The sequence below is a fragment of the Calidris pugnax genome, unplaced genomic scaffold (assembly GCF_001431845.1).
Source record: "Calidris pugnax isolate Ruff unplaced genomic scaffold, ASM143184v1 scaffold24, whole genome shotgun sequence".
Taxonomy (NCBI): Eukaryota; Metazoa; Chordata; class Aves; order Charadriiformes; family Scolopacidae; genus Calidris; species Calidris pugnax.
Window position 1 is genome coordinate 21,545,827 of NW_015090922.1, and position 25,155 is coordinate 21,570,981.

The following is a 25,155-nucleotide window of genomic DNA, read 5'->3' on the forward strand; positions in this document are numbered from 1 at the left end:
CTGCCGTTTCACAACTATCCTCTCAGGTTTGGTTTTTTTTTGACTATTTCATATTTGTGGATAATGGGATTTTTTTTTTTTTTTTTTTATTAAGGCAAAGCAGCCTTGTAGCGAAATGGTTTAAGCAGCTGCATTGTGGGGAAGCACAAAGAAGTTATTATTGTGTCTGTTTAGGGGGGTCGGATGGAGGGGGGAGATATTCGGCTGCTGTTGATGCCGATTGTTGACTTGCCATCTGCCAGATAGGGAGAAGAAAAAAATGACAGCTCCAGCAGGGTGTTCAAGAGGTTGTTTGGAGAGACGCATAAACATGTGCAGATGTCGAACTGAATAATGGCAAGAACTTGAGACGGTTTATGATGCTGCTGTTGTGTGTGCATATACAGAATGAATGTATGTGGAGATTTGGTTAGGAGGAGGGTACATATTAATTATCATTGTCCCCCACCGCCTCCTTTACTTGTGTTAATTAGTTCAGGAGTTTAATATCTTCCCTCCCTCTGTTGTTTATTCCTAAAAAGACCCTTTTCTTGTAGGGAAGAAAACTTTTGATTTCTCCATGTGGTGGGTTTAAAAAAAAAACTGAACAACTTGATAAATTTGGTACTTGTGGAAGTAGAAAGTGTAATGCAGTTATTTCAGTCTCAGACATTTGGTGGACAGGTGCTATTCAAGTTCTTACATAGCTTTGTCTGTCTACCTCAAGACTGATGCGTTGCATACCCCTACTGTTGCATCCTGAGCTTTTCTTATGCAGAAATTGCCAATCGGTGATTGTCTGGTATTATATAGTAGACAAGTAAATGCTAGGGGTTAGAATGAGATTAGCAACCAATTTTTTCTTTCACTTAATCTTATTTTCAGTTCTTTCTCTAAAGACAATGAGCTGGTCAGGCATACGTTGTATATTTTCCTATTTGACAGTTGCACATAAAATAAATTTTGATCTATAGGAATATGGTTTTCTTTCTTCCACTAAAATCCTTTCTTTTTTTTTTGTTTGGTGATTTCTGCTAATTCTGAATTTCCAGGATAATGTGAAAAAGGATACAAGCATGGAGGGAAATAAGGTTAACCCAAAAAGGCTAAACAAAAGCATTGTCTTATCCAGGTGATCTCTTACTTTAAAGATAAAAATGGAAACATAATGAATTTCCTTCTTAAACATTGTGTGCAAATTCAGCTTTCTGATATCTGTATTGAACTGAAAAATGGAAGATGAAATAGTCATTGAAGTTGCAAGTGTGTCTTCCAGCTACCAGTATATATCAGAGTTTTTTGGTCGGTCACAGCATGACTTAAATACTATCTGAATGAACCTATCCACCCCTTCCCACTAACCCCTCACCAAAAGTAAAGGAACCCCTTTTCTTTGTCTTCTGCCTTACTTATGATAAGCATCGGGTCTATGGATCGTTGATAAGCATTTGATGTCCCCTTTTATCATCACTGTGGTTGAGTGGAAGAAGTCAGTTTTGGATTATGTCAATTTTAATTGAAAATTCAGGTATCCCTCCCTCCTCTGCAAGTACCGATTTCTGCATCTAAGCCTAGACAGAGGTCAACAGCACTGCAAATGGAGAATTGCTTTTTGCCTCTTAGTTAGGTTGTCGGTTCTCCTCCACATAATTGTGCTGTTTTCTGTGTTCTGTCATTGGTGGTGTGATGTCCAAGTTACGCTGGGTAATACTGCATCGCTGCTTATCATGAGGCATTTAATGCAACCAAAGAGTTCTCTTGATGTGTACAGCAGGAGTGGAGCTGTCCTTTCCACTCCAGCAGTTTGAGCAATGCTTTTGCATATCTCTGACTGATTGTTTGCACATGATGCAGCCTAAATGATAAAGCAAAAAGGTTGACTTTAGTGATGTGCTTGAAGAAGAAACGTAGGTGAGTGATGGTGGTGCTAGCTTCGTGGCACCTGGCAAGGTCTGGGGCTAGGAGCATACCTAGTAACAAGGACAAAGTTCAGAGGAACTATATAAAAATTCTTGCAATGTGCCAGTTTTAAAAGTGAGACAGTTTGCTTTGCGAAAACATGCTAACAAGTATACCAGTTGTAAGAGGAGAAAGTCACATGATTTTTGACAACACATTAATCTGTCAAAGAAACTCAGCTGAATGATAATGCTATTGTCAAACTTATCATACTCTTTTGCAAACAATTGAAAGTTTGAGATGTCTTGTTTAAACTAGAGTTGGCTGTTTTACAAAAAGTTGTAAGTACAGAACATGAAGATGTTTAGTTCACATTAGCTACATTTTAAAAGCATTTAAAATCTAATAGTCTGATTTAATATATACATGTGTACATGAATTTAATTACTGTCTTATTCAGTGTAATGTATAGATGAATATTTGTATGCTTTTCTTACTCTTAAGATATTTTTAAAATTTGAGAAAGATCCCTAGGTCTACTAAAATTTGATAAAAACAGAAGAAAGTAGTATTTTTTCCATTATATAAAGTGCCACTTAATGCTGATAGTCCTATATAAAAAATTATAAATATTTTAAAGTACAGAGAATGTGAAGGTTTTCAAGTATGAACAAAAATTATGTGAGGCGATATTCTAAATTTTTTTTGCATTTACCACCAATACATCTCAATATTATTAAAAACTGCAAAACTGCTTTGAGAGGAAGCTAAATTTTGGACTTTGATCCTATAAAGCCTTGTGCAAGAGAGAAATTTTTAAAATGTTAACAGTGTCCCTAAACATTTCTGGGATATAGACCTTGTTTTTCTATTCCTGAAGAGCAGGCATATTTAGAAAATATTGATCTCCTTTGTTGTTCAGGGATGCTAATGCAATACAGGACTCTCTTATTCCAGACAGCATGTGTTAATATCAACTTCTATTTAATTTATTTATTTTTCTAATTCTTATCCTTCAAGAATGAAGGGGAAGTGAGAGTGATGTTGAAACTGGCTGGCAAGTTTTTCTTCCTGTTGGCTCAAAATGGACGTGGTAAAGGTCAATTCTCAATTTGTCAGGATGTCAGCTAACTTAGTATTTCTGGTATGATTTTTTAAAAGGACAAAATTTTGTGCAGATGAAAATTGAGTATGTGCTGTGAACATTTATTTGCCAAGAGATGCCAAAACACATCAGTAATTTTGTGTGAATATTGTAGATGGCCAGTTTGAAAACTGCATTGATGTTTGAATAGTGGTATGTGTCTCTGTCATTGAATATTGTCCTCTATATTTTTAGATATTTTACAAAAATATTATTAATGCAACAGGAAAGGGTTGAATAAACAGCAGGAGCTGAAGTACTGTTGCATTTATACAAGATAGGACACTGACTCACTCCAGTAGCTGTCAGGGTGGGTAGTGATTTGAACCCTCGTGAGCCCCTCGCTGGAACACATTTGTGGGTTGCATTCAGAACCTGGGGGGAAGAAAACCCCACAGTAAGAACAGGGAAAACCTTCCCATTGGGAAACTTGGTCCTCCTACCATCACTTTTGCTGCAGCTGTGCATGCTGAGACCACAGAGAGCTGCACTGTGGCTTCGCCCTGCCTGGTGACTACCTCTCCACTGGGAATTACTTTGTTTTACTAGTAGGAAGCTTTGTCTTTTATCACTACCTGCTACTGACTGCTTCAGGAAAAAAGATCCTATCGTTTGGCTGCTCTTCAGTCCAGCTTGGCTGGCATGGAGGAGAGGATTGTCCCTGCTTTCTTCTCCCCTTGCCCAGCTGAGGATTTTCCAGAGCTTGTCCCCATGGCTGCTTGATGCCTTCTGCAAACTCTTAACATCTGTGTGATTTTCACTGGTTTCTGGCCACACAGCTGTGAATAGCTGACCATAAATTGACCAGTCTTGGATCTTTGCGATATCATGGACATGGAAGGGCACTTGAACTATCTCACTGTAATTCCGAACTTGTAGGAAACTTAACGGAAGCCTGGCTGTGGTAGAGGCTGATGCCCACACAGAGCATGAAATGTTTCCTATTTCCAGTTGTAACTGGAAAAATTCGTTTGTCTAATGTAAGTACAGATGTGCTCAAAATGTCATTTAGCATTACTAGGAACTGTGGGAAAAGAGCTAGTATAAATAAATAATCTCTGTCTCGCAGTGTAAAAGTGAGAATCAAAAAGCGCTAGTTCCAAATACTGCTTTTCTTTGGACTGCTGGCAGGGAGGGGGTATATAATAAAAATAGCTATTAAAATTATAAGGCACATTAGGAAAAATCACAGTTTTATTTAATATTTTTGTATGCAATAAGAATTTGTCAAATCTTTTGCATGATGTATAATTACAAATTTACAATAGATTGAAGGACCTATATTGAATTATGAGGGCGGGTATACTTTTTAGTTTTTTTAAAAATTTATTCTTTACAGTAGCTTTGATCTGTGGTGCAAATTTGTTATCATTAAATCAGAAATAAGTAAATATTTAACAGAAATGCTTTACATTTACTAGTGTCTACTGACTTGATCAAATAGTCTGCTGATGCTTTTAATCGTGTGTTAGGTAACACTGCCCTCAGAGGGCCAAGGTAAGGAAATTCAATCTCAAAACCACCGATCTAACTTCTGAGATTTTACTTGACCTGACATTCATTACAGTTGCTTCTTTTAAAGAAAAATAGCATATGGTTAAGTTTTTTTATTTACTTTTATAAAATTTTGTGAAATGCTCTTAGATTAATTCAGTTTTTCTTCCCTCTATTTATTAAATGTTAGTGTAGGGGAACTGGAGTTTGATTTAACAAAAAAGGTGCCTTAAGAAAGAAAAAGTGAAAAAGAAGAGAGAACAATATTTTTGTATTACTACTACTAAGTCCAATTTGGTAAAATGATGACACAGACAAGAGGCAGATTTCTGGTGTTCTCTGCTTGGAGGGGGTTAGGCTGGTTTTGTTTTTTTTTTTTTTTTCTTTTTTTTTTTTTTTTTCTTTTTTTTTTTTTTTTTCTTTTTTTTTTTTTTTTTCTTTTTTTTTTTTTTTTTCTGTTTTTTTTTTCCTCTTTCCCTTAAATCTCACTTATGTCTGTGTGGCAGCTGTTGCTTCTTTTAAGGAAGCAAGTTTTTGAACTCAGTTTTCTGTTGCTTATCAGCACTGTATATTAAAGACATTTCCTTCACACCTCTAAAACCATTTACATATTGAAAAATGTAGTTGTTTTGCAAAAGTGATTTTTAAAAAAAATACATTTTAAAATAATAAGATTAATTTTAAATTACTAAATAATTTTCCAAGAATTGCTAAATTTCCATAAGTTTGAGGATTGCAAGTGGCGAGACTAACAATAGCAACCATTGTATCTGAGGTGAAGTATACCTTTAAAAAGAGTTTGAGTTCTGAGGTGAAGTAAAAAAATTGTGAACTTTGAGTGATACATTTGTCTAACACGGATTTGTTGACTAGTCATAGTAGTCAGGTTTCTTAGAAAGCTTTTCTTTGTGACGCTCCTGAGCAGTACCAAAACTGCAAAAATTGCATCACTAGAATAAACATATTTTGTGAAATATCCTGAAGGCAGAATTCTTGTTACTAGCTGTCAAAGGCAAAAAAGAAAAACCATTAAGGTTGCACTACAGAGGTGAGTACAGAGCCAGCCACGGGGGTCATGTTCTAAACAAACCTTCATTAAACATTCTTTGTTACTGTTGTTAGCCAGTGTATTATTAAGTACAACATTAATTAAAGAGTTGCATGGTATGAGGGTGCTTTTTGCATAAAGATCAGATTGTATTTTCATGTGTTTCAAGAATGTGCTGCTGTCTTATTTCATCTTTTGGTATATTCTCTCAGTAGTTATTTAAAAAGTTATTAAAAAAACAGACCCGAACAGCCTAAAACTAATTCAAAATTTGTATTTTGTGTGTGCATGTATTTATTATCTGTATATATCTGTGAGATATATATTCTAGTTCCCCTTTTCTCAAGTAGCTTTAACAACTTTGATTAGAATTAAAGTGATGTAGGAATTACTTGGCTTTCTTCGCTGCCGTCGTTGAAATTAGAGACCTCTTCTTACTGTTTAATAAACAGATCCCAAAAGAACATGTTTTTCAACTTGGAAGGGTGTATATCTAAGCAAAATAATAATTTAGCTTACATTAACTCAGCAGGAAGCAGGGTACAAACTGATTCAATCTTTATGACAGATCCACTGCTTTTTTAAGTGCTGCAGCTCTATTTCATTGAATTGTTGGGATATCTTGTGGTTCGGTTAGCCTGCCTGGGCTCCTCTTTTTTCATGGAATTTCTTTTCACTTGAATTAATGAACTTCAGATGTAAATTTACTGTTGTTTGCTTGTGTTGAGGTATTTGATAAAAATACACTCCAGATATCTTTAAAGTAATTTAATATTGCTTGTACTGTAAAATTTGCTTTTTTTTTCTTTTATTTTAATGCAAGGCTGGTAAATTAGAAAACATGTGGAAGTGTTTTTTCTTTTCAAATACTCCGCTGTGGTTTTAGTATATTTTTTTTGTATGGAGGATTTCTCTTTCAAAGCAATTTAACAAGTACATGTCTATTAAGAAGTATGAACTACAATGTTTTTCTATCTTTAAGCAGATTATGTAGAAGGAATGCAGTTATAAGAGAGCACCTAGAGTGTATCTTGAGAGCCATTAAGCCACTTGAGCAGCTAAGTGAACTGTTCACTGATCCCACTGTTTACTTTAGTCTTCAAAAGTGTTCACCTATTTGTTAATTAAATTACAAAATAAATAAAGAGCAGATGATAAATATTCATGTATAGGTCTTGAAGAGGGATTGGAATATTGGTCATTTCAAGACAAAACTAGGGGTTTTTGTGTGTGTGTGTGTTTGTACAGACGTCTTGAAAAAGTAGTCTGACCGTGATTCATGTTGGGAAACCATTTAGGAGAAATATTCCTTAAAGAAATATGTCTATAAAAGAAAGAGATGCATCCTTATGAAGCTATAGTGTTTTACAACTGCTTTTAAATTACATGTCCTGTATCTGGCTATGGCAGGATGAAGACAGAGGTACAGCTGTGCTCATGGATAAACTGGTACTTATATGTCATTCAGTATTTATATCTTCTTGTGATTAGCTTTTGTCCAGAGTTGCTAGCTCTCTTCAGAGGAGCTTGGAAGTGCTAGTCATACTTTTGTAATGGTTTTTCTCCAAGGAGAATATCAGCTGTGTAACTCAGTAGGTGATCAAAAATCTGTTCGGTTTTCTGATTGAGAGACTCTGAGTACCTAGTAGAAGCCAAATCCAGTCTAAAGTGTTGTCCCAAGAGGAGGAGAGGGAGTAAGTGAACAGGGAATTTTGTGCTGGGTCTCTCAGGGCACCTGCTACAACGGTCTCCTTTTCTGCAGGTTTACTTCTGGAGAGTGTGTATGTAAGTTCAAAGGCTTCTCTTCTTTCCTGAAGTGACTAATGACTGTACTTATCCTGTCAGCTCTGATTTTAGAGCAGTCTGCTTATCTCCCTGTCCAGTTTCTTCCTTGCAGGAAGGAGGGCTCTCATTGAAACCTGAACTGTTGGGTGGTTGACCTGTTTTAGGCATGTGGTATTCTCTCCATGCTGTCCTTGAACTCTTTTTCAGTGGTTTTAGGTGCCTGCTTTCCAGTTAATGCACCTAGGTAAGGCTAAGATCTTGATTGATTTTTAAACCTAGTAACAGGTGCTTTCTCTCATAACAGTCACTTACTGTTACAACTAAATAAGGTATAATTTGTTGTATGGAAGAGTCACTTTATGGTATGTTTAAGAAAGCAACTAGGATGTGGGTATTTTTAGAACTTATATTGGATGATCTGATATGTAAGATTTTGTTGTGGCTTCAGCTTTTAAGTCCATGCAGATTTCAGCAAATTTGTCACAGAGCATATTTTAAACATTCTTAAAATATGAGTTATACCTTTACTTAGGCCTATGATTATTTCATTTTCAAGTATTCAGCAAACTTAATTCAAGAAATGTCTTTACCTTTTCATGTAATGAGGATATAAATTTTCACTGTTGTTGGTATAAAGTTACGTGTTTGTTTTCCCATAGTGCACTTGTATTTCTTCTCCAACTTACAAATATCTCATGCCTGGTTTGTTGTTTTGGTTTGTTTTTAAATTGTTTGGTTTTTTGGTAGCTGGGATTTCCCACTGAGAAATCAGTTCAGCCTGTCAGCGTCAGTAGGGATGTTCCCAGCTGAACGAGCACCAGAGATCTGAGATGGAAAGCTCTGAGTCAATACAAATGTAACTAGGGCTCTATCTGTTCTATTAATTTTGTGGTCAAATTAAGTAACACTTTGACTTTTTCAGTTTTCTTTCTACTTATAAGATAGATAACAAAATCAAGCAGGTACCCTGCTATTTAGAAACAGGACTAAATAGAAAGAGTTTTGCTACTGAGGGCCAGGAAACATTAAGTCAGCACAAATAGATTAGTGTTCATTTTTATCACTCTTTCCTCTTCTCTGTCTCCTACTCCCTAGCCAGCTTTCCTGCTTAAATAGATCTTGAAAATCAGAAATGTTAATGGCTGCAGTTAAATTTTTAAGCCATGGGCCTTGTCAAAATCTAAGTACAGTTGTGATCAAGTTCAGCAAGGCCATATTAACAATTCCCATGTTGAACTTCAGCGACAGTTAGTTTATTGCTCTGATGGAAGGTGAAGATGTGATTAATTAATTTTTATATGAGCCTTTAATGGAGTAATCCCTATGTCATATAGATATAAACTTCTTTTTGTCCTTTGAATTGTCTTAAAGGTACATAGCTACAGTTAATAGGGTGCTGAGGTGGTAAATGGCACTACAGGGCCCCTGGACTGGTCAGTTCATTGCAAATGGCAGAAGTTCTAGTCAGGGCTGGAAATTTTGCATTGTTACATACACTTCTATTCTTAAAATGTTCACTTGTATGATGATGAAACAGTGACTTATTTAAAGCTTAGTGAGTAGTTGTACATACGTTATTTACTTTGCAGAGTTGATAGAAATCGAAGATGGGGAGGCTGGGCAGATCTAAACTCACCTGTACTTAGCTGAGTAATTGCACTTTAAAAATGAAATTGTTGCTGAGATTTTGGTGGTGTACTTTACAATTTGGCATTGTAAAGTATAATGCTATTAAAGTGATTTTTCACCCTTAAATAGTAAATAAGTGGCATTAATTAAGCTGTAATTCCTTAGTTAGCTATTCTTTAGTTATTGCTGACCTGTTCCCTGTGTTTCTGGTCCTGAATAGCTCATGGCTAGCAGAATCTTCTGCTCAGACTGGGGTAGGGGGAAGGTGGTGGTGGATTTATTAGTGGGCTTACCTCTTAGAAGGTAATGGGCTTCTATGTTTTTATTCCTTTTGCTTTCAGATATATTTGTTAACTATAATTTGTGTAGGTTCTCCCATTACCCCCAATATTCTTGTATTTGCTTAGTGTATGTTTAGAGGAAATGAATCATTTTTGTTTTGGCTCAATAGGAAAAATGCTCTATCTTGTAGTAGTTTAGATTTCATTTTGTTGTTAAGAGTCAAGCTGCAGTACATATTTTTGCCTGCAGCAAATTTTGAACTGTGTATAGGTATCAAGATGTAGGATTTTAAAGAGTATAGTGTGATAAAATTTAGAATTATAGAATATTATAGAAAGAAATAATACATATATAAATATATGAAATATTATATAAAATATTATATCCAGAAAAAATAGAATTATAGAAGCTACAGCAATACGGTGTTGTAGCTTCTTATTCCAGAGGCATCATTGTATAGTCCAGGTTTACCACTGCAATTTTATTTTCTCTTCTTTTGGAGGGTGTTAAAGTTTTCTCTGTAAATTGAAAATGTCTGAAAAGATTCTCCTATAATTAATTGAGTCACTGATAATATGTTATGGGTTTTAGTATTAAAGGTTTTTTTCCTACACTACTAATGAACTTTTTTTTTTTTCCCTTTAGGAGAATATATAAAAAACTGGCGGCCAAGATATTTCCTGCTAAAGACAGATGGCTCTTTCATAGGCTATAAGGAGAAGCCCCAGGATGTGGATCTGCCATATCCACTCAACAACTTTTCAGTGGCAAGTACGTATTTCCAGTATTTATTATTCTCTCGGCATATTGACAAAATATCTGCTACATAGTGCTTCACGTGTAGTTCAGAGTTTATTGGTAACACTGGAAGTTCAGTGCCATGTGTCAGACCGGTGCGGTACTAATCTTATGTCCAGCTCTACAAGATACCTTTACAAGAGTATTGAAGCTTTTACTGTGGATTGGTTTTTGACTATTTTGGAAGTCTAAGCTCTCAATTTTGTTTGTGTTGCATCTGAAGTGTCTGTAACTAACAGTAACAGTTGACAAATAATTGTTGTAAGAAGCAAATTCCTAGAAAGCTTACCTTTATTCAGATTATTGACCTCTTTTTTTTTTTTTTAGTAGGATCTCTGAATTCACTTGAAAACTCAAATTAATTAGAAAATTATCTAGACTGTCAAATGACACAAAATCATGCTAAATTATTTTTCTCTTGGATAATCAGGTAATCAGCTCTCCAGCCTGGTTAATCAGTAATTTCAAGCAATCAGACAATTTGCATATATTAGCAAAGCTACAAAGTGTGTATCTGTTGGATAAAGTGAAGACATTTTGATTTCTTGTTGTCCAAGAATGTTTCTAAAAGACAAATCTGCAGGTTTTCTTGAGCTGGCAAAGTAAGATTGCTGGAAGAGTGTTTCTAAACAGAAATGGAAGTATTTGAAGAGCAAAACTAAGGTAGAAAAAGTCTCCCTGAGTATAAGTTGTGGGTATCATTGCTAGAAACTTTCAAAGGAACACTAGAAGATTTACCCAATTTTGTTCAAAGGTGTGTTAATGTACTGCAATACAGTAAATGCAGGTGCTTAGTTTTATAGTGAAGTATTGGAACTTGAAGAGCATGTGTACTTAGGGAAAAGGTTCTCTTCATCTGCATTGCTGAAGATGGAAGAAATGCTACTGAGATTGAATTTACCTATTTTCTTGCTGAAATTATTCTTGAGATTGAATCAGCGCTTGTATATAAAGTAATTTGAATATTTATTTGGTAAGAAAATAATTTCATGCTCCAAGGCCATGTCTTGCCCCATAATTGGAGGAGGAAAACTTTGCCTATTCTAATTGTGACAAAATTCTTCCAAATGATATTGAACGGGCAAGCCTCTAGAGGCTCTTTTTGCCTTGCTGCTATTCAGCATAAAAACCAGTGATGTCTTTCAGTTGTTCGTATGAATAGGAATTGACCAGATCATAGACTGTTATTCCTTACTTACTGCTCTGAATGTTCTAATCTACACATTTATAGCAGTTAGTAGTTTCCTAGATACTTTTCCTCCAGATCACAGCAGAAGGCACATATGTAGAACCATGGTAGGGTTTTTGTCTTGCTTTACAATATTCTTCGTTGCATATCTAGTCTTCCTTTGCTGCAGCAACGAGAAGGATGATGCAAATGGTAGTTCTGCCAAGCAAAGAAATGCATAATTAGCAATTAGTAACAGTTGACAAATAATTGTTGTAAGAAGCAAATTCCTAGAAAGCTTACCTTTATTCAGATTATTGACCTCTTTTTTTTTTTTTTCAGTAGGATCTCTGAATTCACTTGAAAACTCAAATTAATTAGAAAATTATCTAGACTGTCAAATGACACAAAATCATGCTAAATTATTTTTCTCTTGGATAATCAGGTAATCAGCTCTCCAGCCTGGTTAATCAGTAATTTCAAGCAATCAGACAATTTGCATATATTAGCAAAGCTACAAAGTGTGTATCTGTTGGATAAAGTGAAGACATTTTGATTTCTTGTTGTCCAAGAATGTTTCTAAAAGACAAATCTGCAGGTTTTCTTGAGCTGGCAAAGTAAGATTGCTGGAAGAGTGTTTCTAAACAGAAATGGAAGTATTTGAAGAGCAAAACTAAGGTAGAAAAAGTCTCCCTGAGTATAAGTTGTGGGTATCATTGCTAGAAACTTTCAAAGGAACACTAGAAGATTTACCCAATTTTGTTCAAAGGTGTGTTAATGTACTGCAATACAGTAAATGCAGGTGCTTAGTTTTATAGTGAAGTATTGGAACTTGAAGAGCATGTGTACTTAGGGAAAAGGTTCTCTTCATCTGCATTGCTGAAGATGGAAGAAATGCTACTGAGATTGAATTTACCTATTTTCTTGCTGAAATTATTCTTGAGATTGAATCAGCGCTTGTATATAAAGTAATTTGAATATTTATTTGGTAAGAAAATAATTTCATGCTCCAAGGCCATGTCTTGCCCCATAATTGGAGGAGGAAAACTTTGCCTATTCTAATTGTGACAAAATTCTTCCAAATGATATTGAACGGGCAAGCCTCTAGAGGCTCTTTTTGCCTTGCTGCTATTCAGCATAAAAACCAGTGATGTCTTTCAGTTGTTCGTATGAATAGGAATTGACCAGATCATAGACTGTTATTCCTTACTTACTGCTCTGAATGTTCTAATCTACACATTTATAGCAGTTAGTAGTTTCCTAGATACTTTTCCTCCAGATCACAGCAGAAGGCACATATGTAGAACCATGGTAGGGTTTTTGTCTTGCTTTACAATATTCTTCGTTGCATATCTAGTCTTCCTTTGCTGCAGCAACGAGAAGGATGATGCAAATGGTAGTTCTGCCAAGCAAAGAAATGCATAATTAGCAATTAGTTCCAGCGTGTTGATACTGGTGGGGTTTTTTTTTGTTTTGAACCCAGATGTCATCTTACGTAATTCTGGTATTAGAATGCTGCCCTTCAACTTTATCTTACTGGAAATTGGAAGTTTTCATATTGTTTTCCAAAATTACACCATCACCACCAGTAACCCTCCTAGCCGCCCCTTCCCCCCCAAAATCCTTTCTGCATCTAGCAAGCCCCATAGGTCTGATTCTTAGGAAATGTAAGCTAAGGGAACAGGCATGCAATATTAATTGAAGAAATACAGTTTCGGTAAGCGAGATGAGTTTTTCTGTTTTCTGGCAGGAAAAGGAGTCATTTAATCAGAAATGATTGCTGATCAGTGCAAGAATAAGGAGATTTTTCACTCATAGAAAGAATCCTATAAAATTAAGTGAAGTACCTATGTGGAATTAACAGGATGAAAAGCCAAATGTCTTCTAGATTCAGAATGTTTGGATAAGATTCCAGTTTTTAACTTGGTTTTAATTAAAAGGATTATGTTTGATCTTGAGTAAAAAGTACAAAATTACATGACACACAGAAAAGTTGAAAATATAAAGCATTATGGTATTACAGTCTAAATTGCAAAGGACTGTAAGTTTTTTGTCAGCTATTCTATCTGTGTGAAGATGAGATTGTCAGTACAGCAAACAAGCAAACAAACAAAAACACTGTCTGAATGAATCAGATCTCATTGGCAGTACCTGCTAAATGTCAAGAACTGGTCTCGCAGCCTCTGATCCAAGAGTTCCTGGGCTGCTGCAGTAGGTTTGTGGCCACAAGCGGTGCAACATATTTTTCCTGTAATAGTGAAGTACGTTTTTCATAAATTGCTAGCCAGGCAGATGGAGTGTGAGATCACTGTTAATACCATCTTGATTAGGTTGGCAGGGACTTAAAGATATGTCTTTACAGTCCTATCTTCATGTAATCTTTGTAGCTATCTGTAAAGTGAGAGTGTGGTCTCAGTCTACTTTTTGCTCTCCAAATGATAGACATCTTTGGCTCTTGCTTACAGCTTGTTATTTAAGCAGAAAAGGCCAAGGCTCTGGTATTATTTTTGAAGTGCTGTTGGAGTTGAACACTGGAAAGTTTGTGCAGCTCTGCTTTGTATGATACTTGTTCTATAGCTTAAAACTTCCATATCCAGCTCTGTCACCCTGAAATGTCTGTCTGCTGCCTTCCACTCCTGCGACACCACCAGGCTTACTTTTGCAAAAGGTGTTTTTCCAGGCATAGTGTCATTTTTCCTAGAGCGTCTCCCTGATCTCTTCCAAGATAACTTTAAAATCCTGCACATGAGCATTACTCTCTCCCTGGTCTTGTGTCGTCCATGCACTCCATTGGAAATTACAGGAAGGGCAGAGAGAATGAAGTTGTTTTACATATTGTCACAGGACAGTGTTCAGAGACCATCCTTTTTCCTTGGAGTGATCTATGAGGAAATGTAGGGGGAAAAAATTGGGAAGTGGAGAGGTAGGTGGGTAGAAGCTTTATGTAGAGAGAGCAAGTGCCAGAGGCAGCACATGCATGCTTCAGCCCAAAATGCAGGGGAACTGCCTGGGCCTGAGATGAGGGTGGCTGATTTCTGTTCCTGGAGCTTAAGTATGTCCCTGAAAAGAACATGGAATTGACTGAAGAGTATGATGAAGGGGGGCTGGATGGAGATGAGGCCTGGCAGGGGATACAGGACTGGCCCCGAGGTGTCCTGGGCAGGGGCTTTGCATCCCCGTGGCCGCTGCTCTCACTCCTTAGGACATGCGAAAGTCAGCTATGAACCCTGCACTGCGTCTGTGGAGCTGCCACAAGGTTGCAGGGTTGAACAAATCAGCCAGATCTGGTGACATGGACAGTGTTTAGGAATTACTCTGGTTTCTCCCGTGTGGAGCCAGCTTATTTTATACCAAACAGAGTCATTTTTTTTAACATGGGAGCTCAGAGAACTGTGTATGGAAGTATGCTTTTAGTTCCTTAATGCTCATCCACTGACAATTAGACACACAAAAAGTTGTCCCATGGTATCTAACCATACACTTAAAGATAAATGAAGGTGATGTAATTATACTAGTGGGAAATTTGTTGTGGAAACTTAAAACTGGTTGATACTGGTTTTCAGAGGTAAATTCAAATATGAGCTTACCTGAATTGGCTGGTTCAAAATCAGTTTAGGTCTTTTCAGGTAGAGACAAATAGTTGCAAGTAATCAAGCTATTGTAGCTTGAAGACATGCTCTTGATTGACTGAGTGGGTGTGCATTCCTATCCCACTTCAACTGCAAAATAAAATATGTTAATGTAAATTGCTTTTGCTTAGGCATTTATGCAGTCAGAACCAGTTTAAAAATAATTTGGATTCGATTGGTATAACTTCTCTATGCAGGCAGATGCCTGAGAAAAAATGTCCTGGCTTTTAAAACTCTATTATGCTTTTTTGGAACAAAATTAGTACCCTGGGTGACAGGATGTATACTCTCAGTGGCACCCCCCAGAAAAATGAACATGGCCTCACAATGCTGTTTTTAAATGGTCCAGTGTTGCCTAAGTAGAATCAACACTGCTTTGTGTAAACCACCTTGGTCTTTGATGGTCGTCATTGCTGGAGAAAGCAAAGTGGGGAAGAAGAGGCAGTTGCTTCAGTTCTACTCAAAGTGCATTTGTGGCTCTACTGATAAAAAAAATACTTCTCACATATGCAATGAGTATGTAGGTAATCACATTGCACATTTGGGATGAGGCATCTCTAAGACTTGGCCCTTTGCCTTCATTTTGATCTTTACATAGGGAATAATTGGGAAGAGCTGTATCCCTTCACAGTAGCCTTTGAGCTTTGGCCAAAAATGATGTCACCTGGAATTTCTGTCATATCTTGAAAGATAGTAATTTCTAAGCACTCTGTAGTACAACTGTGCTTTGTCTTGTCTTTGAAAAGAAGAAGCAGCTTCTACATATTATGAGAAAGTAACATTTTGTAACATGTTTTCCTTTATTTTATTCTTTTTCTGCAGAAATTATTATCAATGAACCTTAGCTATTCTAAAAGGAGAAGTTGTACTACTTCTTCCTAGTCTTAATTTTCCAGTGGGCCAGAGACTAAGTTTTATTATTTTGGGGATTTTAAAATCTTCAGAACACAGAAATTGAAAGGTTGCAGGGGAATGATAAAGAATTCTGAAGAGACTCTCTAAAAAAATGGGTAGGAAAATATATATGTATGTTTTAAGTGAGATTAAAGTTTGAATCAAAATACTTTGGCATTAGACATGACCTCGCATGCAACTCCACAATTAACTTTTCAATGAGATTTAAGTTTAAAGTCCTAGGTTTTTTAACTGTCACAACACTAGATGACCTGAACCCAGAGATAAGCATGTAACTATAGATACTTACAACAATATGAATTTCATTCCAAAATAATGGTGCAATTGAATAAATAATGTTCATTCATCACTCAAACTACTTCTGGGGACTACTTCTGGGGCAATGTATGTGTGATGTACTGCATAGCCAAATACATCTATTGAAATTCAAACTCAAATTTAATGTGTATAACCAATATTGCTGTCTGTGCTGGATGGGAAAATGTTTGGTTTTCTGGACAACTGGGCCAGTCATTTTCTTTGGGAAGCTTTCATATGACTTCATGAATGGTTTCTAGGTGGTATAGTTGGTATTCTGTCATTTGACTTAAACGTTTGGATTCAGTTGTTAGCTTGGATCTTAAATGAAAATTAGTTCCTTGGTCTCATCCTTCCATTTTAATGGGCAGTGCTTTCTCAGACACCAGTATAGCACACTGTAATTTCCAGTAATCTCTAAATAGGGCTTAGTATGAGCATGATGGGTCAAAGTTGACGTTTATAGCCAGGTGTGAGAGTTTTTATGCTGGTGTCATGCATCCAGTTGCATAAATAAAATTAGGGTGCTTGCTGAAAGACAAAGAAGGATGTATATAATTTAACTATTTTCTGTGAAAACAAACTAAAATTTGGGCAAAAACTCAACAATAACATGCAGAAATCTCCTGTTTTCTTTCTCCCTTTTTGCATGAAGGGGCAACTATCAAACTAGTTGTAATGACAGAAAGACATGGATACTACTTTAGTACTTTGTTGGAGTGTTGAAAATAAAAGACTTTCCAGCATGATGAAGTGCATCAAGGATGATCTTTCAGCTTCAAGGAATATAATTATTTTTTATGTTTATTATGCAGTCATATATGTTGTTGTATCATCAGATCACATACAAGTACTTGTCATGAGCCAAGCCCCACAGAAGTGGGATTTCTACCCATACCAAACAAAAAGTCAGTCCCTGCTCCAAAATGCTAAAATTCCAAATATAAAACAAGGGACAGCAGATGGATGCAAACAGATGGGGGGAGTATGAGAAAACAATGAGACAGTATTAGCCTGTAGTACAGGCAGTGGTCTCAGCACATCAACAACTAATCCATTGTCAAGGTTAGATTTTTACTTTCTTCTCCCTTCTTTTCTCTCTCCTCCCTTCCTTCCCTCTTGTTTTTTAAGACATGGTGAAGGAGAGTTTTAAGGAGGATTTAAAAGAGAACCAGTATGGCAAACAAAGAAATTAGAAATGCTTTTGAGAAATGGTGCTGAAATTGGAACAATAGAAGGATAGGTGGCATTTTGATACTGAATAAAGAGTGATACTAAGGATGAGGGTAGGCTGTGGTCTGTCCAGATCATGTTGAAAAGCTGCCTATATTTGATGTGATAGACCTGGGTAAGAAATGAGGAATGTGGAGAGAAGAGTGACATGATCAAAGGGACAATGGCGAAAAAGGATCTGTTCAACAGTTTTGGAGATGGCATTTTTAGGGGAAAACTGCATTTGTTGGGCCAAAGAAGGGATATTAAGTTGTTCACGTAAATCTCTATGGGACCAAACTTATTTTTAGTGTCATACTCCCTGTAGATAACATGTGGTGAGAAAGGACAGAGCCTTTTGGAAAGCCTCAGAAAAGTAGGTTTCCCTTAGGGAGTAGGTAAACAAGCGGGTGAATCAAGAGAAGACCAAACTAAGCTGGGGGGTGTGGGAATGTGCATACACCTACATTTGTACATATATGTAAAAGCCATGGCTTTTCATATGTATATGAGCAAAAGCATGTCTATCTGTCTCAATGTAATGAAAATAATGTATTAGTTATGCTACTTGTCTAACAAACGAGGCCATCAGAGAAAAGTGTGTATTAGGAGTGCAGAGTAGCAGTAATGGAAGAAGGTATTTGTAAGCAGTGTGTTCATTAAATTTTGACATGAGAAAGAAAAAAATGGGAGTAACAATTGAATAGGCAAAGATCGGGACAAAAGTGTATTTCTTGTGAAGGAAAGACCAAGAGAAGAATAAGAAATCAAGGTTAAATTGTGATGCAAGTAGGCAGATACATAGATAGATACAGATATCTGTGTATATATAGGTAGCACTCTATATATTTAAAACTGCATACATTCTAAACAATGCAAGCAGTGGTTTGATAATATTTCTTTTCTGTCATATGATAATCACAGGAAGTCATCTTTTGTGTTAAAACTCAGTCTATATTAGAAATAATTTCTCAAAATATGCAACCTTCTGTTCATTTTTTAGTGAATTTTTTTATGGCTGCTTGTATGTTTTGTATTCTTGTCTAGCCATATCAACAAATTCTGCTGAGGTTGAAAACTTCCATATATGAAATAACAAAATGGTATTAGTGTTCTTTCTATTTTTTATGCTGACTGAGTGAATGTACTGAGGAAAAGAACACTGGTAATTATATGGTTAAAGTTATAGAATTCAAACTTTAAACTTTTTAATAAAATCTGAACAGATGATCTGTGCTTTTTTTTTTTTTTGGAACTGGCAGGTTTCAGGCCCTCTAATTGGCTTCCCAGCTTTGCAGAGTAATTACAGCTTCAAGCAAACTTTGTCATCTGTGGTTCAGAATGGTGTAAAGTAAACAGAACGTTTTGAAATACAGTTTGTAGTTAGAGTTGCTCAGGAGAGTTTAACTAGCATAACTACTTAATTTAGATAGTAGCAGTTATTTGAAAAAGATAGTCTAACATTTTAGAATTGTCAGATTGTTTGTGGATATGGAGACAAAAGTTAACCTCTGGTATGTACCTGGAATTTTTATTTTGTTTTGTTTTAGAAAGAAAAGTTCAATACTTGAGAAACATCTATTGCATTTCTTTATACTGGTTTTATTTATTTTTTTTCCGTTTTCTGTATAGATCCAAAAATGGCCAAATGAGTGCTATAGACTTGTTGGAATGGAGTTGTCAGTTTCTGTTACTGATTTTGTATTTTACTACTTTAAACAAGTGTTCTCCCCCAAGGTTTTTCAATATTAAAAGGGAGAAGTCTCATGACCGATGTCTAATCCCAGCAAGACAGAAAGCTTTATGATTAAAATGTATAATTTCAAGTTGTAGATGGCTAGCATACAAGAACACAAAGTTGAGTCTGTCTGTTTACTGGCTTACTCATCTTTTTGAATGATAATTTAGACTTCCAACTGTTTTGAGTTGAGATTCAGCCCTTTAATTACATATGTTTATGTATAGTAGCAAACTTGAAGACATTATGGTAGAGTGTTCTCTACTCTTGGTAATGACCCAACTATCACTCGAGTGCTTGGAGCCAGCTCTCAGTAGCCAGTTTCACTCATTCTTCTGTCTTTTGTAGTTTCCAAACCATTCTCTCTGTCTAAAACTACTACGTTTTTTCCAGTGATTAGTAGAAAAATATTTTGGTAATTAGCAGTAACTGTGTATTGGAGTATTTACTCATCTTAATAGATCCCCTTCCCCCTGCCCCAAGCTGTAGGTGAAAGACATTCACAAACAAGTTTTCATTCATGTTGCAATCATGACAGGAATGTTATTTATTCCATACATTTGTATACAGCAGCACATGAAGCATGTGGGTGTACTAAATATCATCAGACTTCAGTTACTTTTATCTACTTGAGAAGAATGGGTAGCACACCACTTTTAGAAATACATTGGTCTTCCACCTCTTTCTAAAACTTTTTTTACTTCAGGAGGGAAGGATGTGAACATATTCAATTTTAAGCTTCCACAAGGAAATTAAATCTGTAGCCACTTTTAACAATTTTAAAAAGGCTCATTAAATTTTCCTAGTTTTTATTTTTCAATAGCATCTTTCAGTGATAGTGGAATGACGATTTGTTTTTGTTTTTGGTTTTTTTTAATGTTTTCAGTGCCATTTTCAATTGCTCAGGGAGTAAATACTCTTTGGTAGTTAGAGAGCTTAGTCTATGCATTCATGTGTTTTGTTCTTGTTAATAGTGCACATAATCCCCTTGAGGACTTTCTGAAAAAATTAATATAGATACTACCAATAATACATCTGTATATCGGATACAGATTTACATAATGTATATACTAATATATATAATATATTTATTAGACTATATATAGCATAGTGTATATATAGGTAAAGACCATGTTATAGATAGCATTTGAACATAGACAGCCTTAATTCTATTAGTTCTGATTTTTATGTGCTTGAGTTGGCAAACTTAAATTAATGCCATTTTAATGTGTGCCTTTTTGTATGTATTTGCAATCAGAAAATGAATAGTCAAATTCAAAATCTTCAGCTCCATTACAGACACTGGTGAGGATGTGCTTTTTAATTCGTACAGACTTTTCTGCAGGTTTGGCTCTGTATGCTTTTGCCTTCAGATTGTCCTAACACGGTCACCTTACATTAACGTCCCTAGCAGTTTCTTTTACTTTTCTTTTCTTAAAGTAGCTAATCTAGTGTAGCTCTACTGTAGCTATCTCCCAAATTTTTCTTTCTTATGCAGGTTCCAGTTTCTTTCCTGTTCCATTTCCATTCTTCTCTATTCCCTAGTCTTTTGTTCCTGACATCTCTTCTGTAAATAACTTGCTGGATGCCATCTTTCTGTATTGGATTTTGCTTCAGTAAGGTAGTTTCTTTTTCATGTTGTCAGAGGAATAAGATGAGGCATTATGAATACAGGAGAAAGAGCTTTCCCTTTAGCACATGTAGAGGCAGGAGATAGCTGTAGCCTCTGGATTTTACTCAATGCATAGATTTTCAATAATTTTGTGCTTTCATAATTGTTACTGTAATTTTTTACCCTCCTCCCATTGCACAATCCCTCCCACATGTAGTGTGGCCAGATGCCTTACATTTTCACAGGAATACTAAAAGGATATAAAAGGTCTTGGTTTGCCAAGTTTTAAGTCTCGTCTCCAAAAAGTAGTATTTTCCAGCAGTGTGCAGCTTTAGGCAGACACCCAGCAAAGAAAATTTCAGCCTACATGATTGAAGTGTGATAGGATTAAAGATGAGAGGATGGTTTTGTCAGGAGTAAGATGAGGTAATCTTAGAGCAGACAAATCTAAGTCACTTAGATTTGAAGGTAGCCCAACAGATTCCTTAGAGCTACAGCTGAGCAATTAAGAAAAATAGCCTGTTAACCCTAGCTTCACCATCATCATGATCATAATACGGACTTCTATATCCCTGAAGATGGGGGTTTCTTTAATCTCGTGAGTAATACTTGGACCCAGCTACAAGCCTGGTTAAGCATCCTAAGCAGCTCTACTTCATCATGCTCCCCAACTTCCTGTCATCTGCTTCTGTCCTCCTTCTTCCTCTTCCAGCTGTTGTGTTCAGCTCCCTCTTCCTGTGTTCATCCTGCTTTATCTCTTTCCTCTAAACGTTGAGGGTGGCTCTCATCCTATCCGAGACCTAGCTGAGTTTATAAAAGCAGTGAGCTTGGGTTACTGTTTCTCTTTTGAGTCTCCACAGTATATGCGGGTTTGTTAAATGTAGTCATCTCCTTGACCTGTGAGGAGAGTGACTTACATAATAATATATGGATGTATGGTGAATATAGAGATCTGTGGAATACACACCTGTGTAGTGCAATATATACTTAATTCATCTTTCATTTTTATACATGTGTCTGTCAAGCTTCTGAGGTATTCTGCTAAGCTGCATAAAAAAATCTTGTTGACAGACATATCCACTTCTTTGCTCTTTCAAATAAAAAAATTGTAGTATGCATGAAAGTTCTTAAATCAAGTCATCCTCATGAAGACCCCCCTAATATCAGTTCTTTCATGCCTGTGTTAAGGGTGGTCCAGTACAAGTAAGTCTGTTAATATTTGCTGTGGCTTTATATCACAGAATCACAGAATGATGTTGGAAGGGACCTCTGGAGATCGTCTAGTCCAACCCCCCTGCCAGAGCAGGTCCACCTAGAGCAGGTTGCACAGGAAGGTGTCCAGGTGGGTTTTGAATGTCTCTAGAGACAGAGACTCCACCACCTCTCTGGGCAGCCTGTTCCGGTGCTCTGCCACCCTCAAAGTAAAGAAGTTCCTCCTCATGTTTAGATGGAAGTTCCTATGTTCAAGTTTGTGCCTGTTACCTCTTGTTTTGTCGCTGGGCATCACTGAAAAAGGACTGTCCACATCCTCTTGACACCCACCTTTTAAGTATTTATAGGCATTGATCAGAAACCCCCGTCAGTCTTCTCCAGACTAAAAAGACCCAAGTCCCTCAGCCATTCCTCATAAGAGAGATGTTCTAGTCCCCTAATCATCTTTGTAGCCCTTTGCTGTACCCTCTCCAGCATTTGCCTGTTCTTCTTGAACTGGGGAGCCCAGAACTGGACACAGTACTCCAGATAGAGCCTCACCAGGGCAGAGTATAGGGGGAGGATGACCTCTGTCGACCTGCTGGCCACACTCTTCCTGATGCACCCCACAGAGGCCATTAGATAATCGTGTCCCAGACTGTTTAGGTATTCAGGCATACAAATCAATGCCTTGAGCTAAGGATTTAAGCTCATTGTGAGCTAGCATTTTGCATAATAAATAAAGGCATAAGAGAGAAAGCAAAAGCAAGGTAGAGGATACTTATGTGTGGCAGGTGTTTAGAAATTTGCTGGGTCTGATACAGTTCCTTACAGAATATTTAAAACACATTCCTGTAAAATTGTGGATGATAGTTGAGGTTTCATGATGCTGAGTTTGTGAAGAAAAAGTACATCAAGCCAATATAATTTATTTCTGTGAAACTATAGGATGCCTTGTGAAGTGGTACGTCATATAACATGACTATTGTGAGGCATTGACATAAACTGGAATAAATAAAATGTAATTCCCCAAGAATAAGTGCAAGGTTTTATGCTACAGAATAGTCAACTACATCAGTAAAAGGTGTGGGTCAACTGCTAGATAGTAGCTCTACCAAAAGGAAGTTATAGTGGATCGTAAATGAACAGCAGTTGTGTCGCCATATTCATTATTGACTGATTTGTGAACCTGATAAATCACTTTAGATCACACATTTGATCTGGATCAACTTTGAACAAGTGATAGCATTCCAGAACATGAAATGTGAGGTTTGTTTTTATTCTGTGGTAGCTGCAGGAAATTCAGTTACACTTCTGATAAGAGTAACTTTACCTTCATAAAAATATTTAAATATGTTTGAATGAATTAAAGGATTCTAGTAGGTCAGTGTTTTGCATATATAATGTTTAGTGCAGTATGCTATATCATAAAATCTAATCCACAAGTCTTATTGAACCATTGCCTGAATTGCCCATGTCGTGGTCTTGTGACAAAGGAGTAATAGGCAGTCTACTCCATGTTTGTGTGACAAGGAAGATCTTGGATCTGAAAGCACAACCTGTGAGGACAGATTGGTTGAATTGATTGAGGCCAGAGAAGACTGAAGAGAGATAAAATAATGTTCAAATGTCTAAAAGGGATAGCTGCTGAAAAGATAAAATAAACTAGTCAATAGGGCAGGAAACAATATGCTTAAATTATAGGAACAGTTGCATTAAGTGCTGGGAAAAATCTTCCAACTATAAAAATAATTAATTTCCTTATAGTTGGATGGAATAGTTTGCTTATAGTGGTTTTGAAATAACTACTTTTAGGGAATTGTAGAAAGAGTTTAGAGAAATACTTGTGAGAAATAGTGTAGGTAGACCTGATTCTGGCCTGGGCACAAAGAGGACTAGATGATTTCCTGGGACGGCCCCACTGGAAATGTGTGTGTGGTTATTCTATATTTAATAATTAGACTAGTTTCAACATCTGAATTTTCTCAGATAGGGTATTTTACAGTAAATCTAATCCTGAGTGACAGTAGTGTGGGTAGTTGTGGCATGGTTACTGCTGAAGGGAAAATGTCATTCCTCCTGCCAGGTACAGATGGAAAAAATGTGCCTGTGGCTACTGCTGTTACCTTGGCATACTAGAGCAATCCCGGATCTAATACTCTTCTTACCCTCATAACACAGACCTAGTTTGCAAATGGAGATCATACTCTTTATGTGGGTGACAGTGCAAGTTCCTTCAATTCCTCTGACTGCATTCTTCACCTTATGATTATTACCTGCTACCTTTTGTTCACGCCCATAGTTATATTGCAATTCTGTATTGCCTTGTATGTGCTGGATAGGTATACATAAAGTATATGTATTTTATTGAAGTAATTTTATTTGCTGTTCACCCATTAACTGACAATGTATAAAAGAGGCAATGTTATATATTTCTCTAGAATGTCAGCTAATGAAAACAGAGCGACCAAAGCCAAACACATTCATTATCAGATGTCTTCAGTGGACCACTGTCATAGAGAGGACATTCCACGTAGACACTCCGGAGGAACGGTGAGGGGTTTATTTTCGTTTTGCTTTCTGTGTTCTTTATGCAGAAGCCTCAGCACAGTCTCTGCTGGGACCACACAGTGATCATCACTTGGAACTGTGACATTCTGAGCACATCTGAGCTGTTATTTGAAGAATTTATAAGTCAGCTTCTGTAAAATATTATCTAAGCTCATAGCTAGTGTAAGAGTTGCCTGCGAGTAGGTGGGATGAGTATGTTCAAATAAGCCAAAACTATGTCATGATATGTCTCTGAAGTGTTAAAATTTTGAACAATAGAAGCCTGCACTGAAGTGTTTTCCAGCTTCGCTGTCTTAAATTTTCCTTTTATTCCTCCTAATATACTCCCTTTTTTGGCACAGAAAGCAGCAATTTTGATATAATTTATTTTATATTTGCTTATTAATTTTTCTTGTTTCAGTAAACATACACAAACTCTTAAGAATTAACTTTTTTAATACACCACAAGCATTTAGGAGATATGGGATGCTCAGATGTTCAGTATGTGTCTCTCATTAGATGAACTGAGTCTTCCCACTGCGGGCATCTGTCCTTTTGAGACTAATATTATGATTTGGCTTTATTCATCAATAAATTATGTATCAATAAATAACCAAGGACTTTGAGTTTTCATTTTTTTTTTTCTCTTTCAGCTGTATATTCACATAGATTTTTTTTTTTTTTTTTTTTTTTTTTTTTTTTTTTTTTTTTTCTAACTAAAAAAAAAAAAAAAAAAAAAAAAAAAAAAAAAAAAAAAAAAAAGTTCTAGGAAAAATATTAAACCC

The 25,155-nt window shown here is 36.3% G+C and overlaps 1 protein-coding gene across 1 annotated transcript in view; it reads left to right on the plus strand.

Annotated features, from left to right (window-relative positions):
* Window positions 1–25,155, plus strand: part of AKT3 (v-akt murine thymoma viral oncogene homolog 3) — a 143,946-nt gene that overhangs the window by 59,507 nt on the left and 59,284 nt on the right. Inside the window, exons 2-3 of the mRNA XM_014950837.1 lie at window positions 9,906–10,031; window positions 24,262–24,373. Coding sequence (XP_014806323.1) covers window positions 9,906–10,031; window positions 24,262–24,373 — 238 coding nt within the window. The remainder of the gene's footprint in view (window positions 1–9,905; window positions 10,032–24,261; window positions 24,374–25,155) is intronic.